This window comes from Myotis davidii, unplaced genomic scaffold (genome assembly GCF_000327345.1).
Source record: "Myotis davidii unplaced genomic scaffold, ASM32734v1 scaffold289, whole genome shotgun sequence".
NCBI classification, from domain to species: Eukaryota; Metazoa; Chordata; class Mammalia; order Chiroptera; family Vespertilionidae; genus Myotis; species Myotis davidii.
In genome coordinates this window covers 1,297,355-1,303,354 of record NW_006299717.1, presented here as the reverse complement: position 1 = coordinate 1,303,354, position 6,000 = coordinate 1,297,355, and the positions used below count along the sequence as shown (strand labels likewise).

General features: G+C 41.8%; 1 protein-coding gene across 1 annotated transcript in view; it reads left to right on the top strand.

Annotated features, from left to right (window-relative positions):
- DNAH8 (dynein, axonemal, heavy chain 8) overlaps positions 1 to 6,000 on the top strand; it is a 294,659-nt gene that overhangs the window by 136,025 nt on the left and 152,634 nt on the right. The window contains exons 52-55 of the mRNA XM_006775895.2: positions 107 to 344; positions 2,302 to 2,444; positions 2,878 to 3,012; positions 3,465 to 3,587. Coding sequence (XP_006775958.1) covers positions 107 to 344; positions 2,302 to 2,444; positions 2,878 to 3,012; positions 3,465 to 3,587 — 639 coding nt within the window. The remainder of the gene's footprint in view (positions 1 to 106; positions 345 to 2,301; positions 2,445 to 2,877; positions 3,013 to 3,464; positions 3,588 to 6,000) is intronic.

Sequence of the window (6,000 nt, the reverse complement as noted above, 5' to 3'; positions counted from 1 at the left end):
CGTTTAAAGTTTTTTATTTATTTATTTATTTAGTTTTTTGAGGAAAGTTTTTTATTTAAGGTTTTAAATATAAAAATTTATTTTATTGTATTTTAAATATTTTCAGTCTCTCACTCTTCTGGAAGGCTTGATTCCCTCCAAGGAAGAAGGTGGAATTTCGAGTGTCGACCATCTTCATAAGTTATTTGTGTTTGGCCTCATGTGGAGCTTAGGAGCTCTCCTGGAATTGGACAGCAGAGATAAGCTTGAAACCTTTATGAGAGGCCACAAAAGCAAGTTATTCTTACCAGAAATCCCTAAAGGCACAAATTACACCATGTACGAGTTTTATGTTACTGATTACGGTAAGCATAGCGACTTCTCCCTGAAATGAAATGACATTTCTAAAGATGGGGAAAATGTAAACTTCCATGAACCCTCCATGGGGAAACATTAAACCAGTTACGAGTGACATCGTGGCTAAAACATTTTGAAAGGTCACAGGTGCAAAGAATAGTATAATTTTGCATGTTGGCCACGCTGGGAACAGGTATGGCGACTGACTTCTTTTGGAGTGGCCTATGGGACATCTGGCAGAAACAAGTTGGCAATACCTCGTACATCACCTCCTTTCAAATGATTGACAAGGAAAAGGCAGCAGTGTAGCGAACACAATTTCTTCACGACGCGGGATCAGATCGATCCCACAGCTTCCCTCTTGGAAATGTCAGAGTAAGTAGAGAGTGAACCAAATAGACGGGCCCACCAAACAGGAGCCAGCTCACCTGTCTGTAAAAGAAATGCCCTTGAGCTTGGTACCTCTATCCAGAGCCTACCTCCCAGTGCTTCTAAGTCTCAGAGAAGGAAAATCATGCTTCCTAAAAACTGCATTTGCCTCTGATTCTTTCTAAAACTCTGAAATAGCAAAGGTATTTTCTAATGCACAAACTCAAAAGAACAGGAGAGTAGACTGCAATAACTTCATATTGAAAGCAAGAAAGCAGGAAGGTAAGTGGCAGTTGATTGAGCACGGGGGCACAGGTCAGCCCTACACCAGCAGCGGGAAGAGTTTCGCAGCCATGTGGTATATGTCACAGAACCTTTGCAGGGCTCAGGCATTGGACCCGGAGGCAAAGGGGGAGGTAAGAACAGGAAGGCTGCTTGTCAGTCTGCTTAAGAAACACGGCTCCAGGTCCTCTTTCCAAAGCCACACTGCTAGACAGCTGCACCGACGCCACGCTGGTCAAGAGTTGAAGAATTATTGGTTGGAAAGTGTAAAACACAGGGTTGCCTGGACTTAGGGGACACCAGGCACATTTGAGGGTAGGAGAATCATTTGAAAATGGAGATTAAGTGAAAGTTTATATTTTAAAGGGCCTTTAAAAAGAGACTGAGGTACATGAATTTTTTCCAGCTGGCCATCTTTATCCAGAATGACCAATAATTTTACAGCAGGTGACTAGATTTGGGATGATAAAAAGAAAGTCTAATTCAAAATGCAAACTAAAATTAAATGCACCCTTAAGTCTAGGTACGAATTCTCTTAGAATCCAGAGCCCAACCAAAGATGTTCTTTGAAAAGATCAATAACATTGATAAATCTCCCATTAGAGATATCAGGGGAGAAAGAAAAGACATAACTCACTGTTGTCCAGAATGAAAGAGGGAACTCGTGATCACTACAGATCCTACAGACATTAACAAAAATAAGAAATGAATATTAGAAGCAACGTTATGAAAATGCATTTGATAGTGTAGATGAAAGGGACAAATTCCTTGAAAGAAAAAAAAAACTACCAAGCATCATCAAGACGAAAATAGATACCCTAAATATTCCAATATCTACTTAAAAATTCTTTTCGCAAAGAAAACTCCAGGCTCAGATGACCTCACTGGTGAATTCTACCAGATCGTTAAGGGAGAAGTGATATCAGTTCTATAGTTATCCTTTCGGTGGTCTTTGCCATCCTTTCAGTGGGTGTGGCTTTCCTACTAGGTACTACACACCTCACTGGCTTCACATCCAGCTGATTTGTATTGCATTTCAGGCCCAATTCCTCTGGATGAATAATTTAGCAATTGAAAACCTTTATAAGAAAGCAAAACAAATTTACCAAATGTCACATACAGTATATTAGATAAAGAAACATTAGCTTAGATATTAGAGAAGAAGTTAGATAAGCACATATGTTAACATGTTTTAGGAAAGTGTTTTAAATGTTTTTATGATTCTGTTGATTATTTATATCGCTTGCATTTTTGTATTCTGATTACTTTTGAAGAATGCAGTTTTATGAAGATGAATTTTTACTTCCTGTATAGGTGATTGGGAGCACTGGAATAAGAAACTTCAGCCATATTTTTATCCGACTGACAGTATTCCAGAGTATTCATCAATTTTGGTTCCAAATGTTGACAATATTAGAACAAATTTCTTGATTGACACCATTGCAAAACAAAATAAAGTAAGTTGGATAAGTTTCTTAGATGATTGCAAACCATGTAAGAAGCACATCCTTTCCCACACACCACAGATGGAAAAATTAAATTCCAGCACAGTGGGCTGGAGGCAGTGAGAGAAACATGTTCGGGAAATGAAGCCCAGGTCCCAGGATACTCAACTCAATCTCCTCCGCACTGTGGCCCCTGCTCACTGAGGAAAGTCCTCCCATACCCCGTGGTCCCGTGAATATCCACCCATATTTCCTTCCAGCACTTTCACAGTGCACATTTTACATTCAAATCTTTAACTCAAATAGGATATATTTTTGTGTAGATGTAATTCTAAAAAATGAGTTGTAGTAATTTATAGAATGAAAGCATGGCCACCTGAACCATAAGATATTTAAAACTAAACATGTTATAACACCTTTTAACATGATTATCCTATGATTTCAGGCTGTTTTGCTCACAGGAGAGCAGGGAACTGCAAAAACTGTAATGATTAAGGCCTATTTGAAAAAATATGATCCTGAAGTACAGTTATCCAAAAGTCTAAACTTTTCATCTGCCACAGAACCAATAATGTTTCAGGTAAAACTCCTCATTTGCTGAATTAATAAACATTAAGTACATATTTTAACTTGTGGCTATGATATAATGTATATGCATCTAAAACACTGATATATATATATATATTAAAAATGGTGTTGCATGCTGGCATTCAGCTATTTAACTTCCCTAAGGCTGAGATTAAAGACAAATCCAAATAGCATATTTGGGTTGATAATCTGATATTGATTACTAGCCTAAAATTTGGATTAATAGCCTAATATTGAGGCTGAAGCTGGACTTTTGAGTATATCTCTTTTAAAATAAATTCATAATTAACATTCTAATAACTTATTTTTAAAATTCATAATATATGTTTTAATAATAATATTTATACATATTAAATAGTACTCTACTCTGGAAAATATGCTCATTATTTTTAGAAATGTAGCTTGAGATCTAATGCATGAGACAAACGATTTCCTCTTTTCTAGAGAACAATTGAAAGCTATGTGGATAAGCGAATGGGAAGCACATATGGGCCACCAGGAGGCAGAAAAATGACCGTATTTATTGACGATATTAATATGCCCGTCATTAATGAATGGGGAGACCAGGTATGACTAAAATAGCTCCTATAGGCGCTGACCGGTGGCTCAGTTGGTTGGAGCATCATCCCGCACACCAAAAAGGTTGCGTATTTGATCCTGTCAGGGCACATAAAGGAGGCAATGATTGATGTTTCTCTCTCCCTCCCTCTCTCTCCATTCCTCTCTTTCTAAAATCAATAAAAACATATGCTCAGGTGAGCATTAAATACACACACACACACACACACACATACATATATATTTATCTCCTATAGGTGGTATTGAATCAGTATTTTTAGTTATATAAAAAAATGTCCATCGTCTTCGTCTTACTAAGCCTAGTAATAATTCTTAGTCTTTTTTGATTTTTCTCGGTTAGAGTTGACATTCCCCCTTCTTGAAATCGCCCTGCGGTTTTCAGCAACACGCCCTCCTGTCTCTCTGGTTGCTTGATTTCATGTTCTGGTTCCTCTCCCATTCCCCAGGGTTTAGCCTTACTCTGCACACGCTCCAAAGGAGTTCTTGGCTTAAAAACCACTTGTTTTTTATAACTGTGCCCCACACCACTGTCCTAGTCATGATCCCCTGCCAACCCCAGAATCATTCCCTGTTAGAGAAGCTTATTGATGCTGCTAGAATTCTGCATGTTCCTTGTGGAACCCCAACACCTCTCTCCTACCTCCATGCACTGCCTTATCAGCAGCCTCCACCTGGAGTGGCCTGGACCCATCCCATCCCATCCCGCTCCCTATCCCGGTTCACCCCAGACAACACCACTGGGGTGTCTGTGCTCACCCTGAGAATAATGCCCAGACAGCCCTGCCCTCTCCGACCTCATCTCCCACCTCCCCATGCCTTCCTGTGGGTCCCGGGAAGCCACAGTTCATCACAGAATTCACTGTAAATGTGACTTCTCTGAACTTGCCCTTCACCTCTTGCTTAGATGGGAATGCAGGCACCGCTTTCCCTGCAGGCTTCTCAAGCGGAACCCAGGCCTGGAGGTGAGGGGATGTTCTCCTTGCTTCTCGCTGCCCTCCCCCTGAAAGCCCGGCAGGCTATCAGCCCTCTCTCCCTGCAGGGCTCAGTTCCCAATCTCTGTCACGCGCCCCAGTACTGTCCCTGTCACAAGGGCGCAGCCGCAAAGGTGTGCCAGCTGTGCCGTCCACAGGGACTCGCACTTCAAAGGGTCCTGCACATGGTTTAATGCTCTGTTGTCACCAACTCAAAATTGTATGCGGGAAACGTATTTATACTTTTTACGTTTACCAGTGTAGTAGAGCGTGGGACACGTATTAATACGTTTTTTATAGACTAGCGGTAGAATGCGGGTTACGTATAAATACGTAAACTAAAGTTATCGTAATTTTACTGAACGTTGCCATTTGCGCAAAAAATTAGCAAAAATGGCCCGCGCCACCTGTTAGTGCGCGATAAAAACTACCCGCAAACAATCTGTTAATAAGGAGTCTTTTGAATAAGGAGCCTTGCATTTTCATTTTGCTGTGGGCCCTGCAAATCATGCAGCCTGCTCTCGTAACTTGGCGATGCCAGCACTGACATACATGATCTTGGCCTCCCCACAGAGCATGCCTTCCACCCTGTCTGAATGACTCCTTCCTGCGGCCATGCTTTATACCTTGTCATCAGTGCAACTCCCTCATTTTCTCAGTTGCAAGCGTTTTATTCTCTGATCACCACGTCCACTCTGTAGCTTGGTCCCTCTCCTGACTCCAGTAGAGCTACCATCCATTTTTCCTACCATCATTAAACTATCCCCCATTTCCTCTAATTTCCTCGCTTCTTTTCCCAGCTGAAGTTCTACGATCCATCATTGTAATCACTGTAGCATACACCCTCTGTCTTAACCACCTTAAAGCCCTGGTAAAACTTAGTTTGCTCTCCTTCCAACTGTATCTATGCAGCTAAACTTGACTGGAGAAAAATCACACCTGGTTTCATTTTAAAATCATGTTCACAACCCAGCTGTCATGGCTCAGTGGTTGAGTGTTGACCCATGAACCAGGAGGCCACGGTTTGATTTCTGGTCAGAGTACGTGCCCAGGTTGCCATCTTGATCCCCAGTGAGGGGTGGGGGTGGCGGGGTGCAGGAGGCCGACAATCAATGATTCTCTCCCATCATTGATGTTTCTATCTCTCCCTCTCCCTTCTTCTCTGAAATAAAGACATATTAAAAAATAGCTACCATATCTATATATATAAAACGCTAATATGCAAAGTGTCCCCTTGGGAGTTCGACTGAGAGACTGGGAGCTTGATCACTTGCTATGACATGTGCTGACCACCAGGGGTGGCACAGATGAAGGAAGGCCCGTTCAGCAGCCAGCAGCTGGGGAGGGAAGGCCCTGACCGGCAGCCAGAAGGCCCTGATTGCCGGCCAGGCTAGGGGCCCTACCTATGCATGGATTTTGTGCACTGGGCC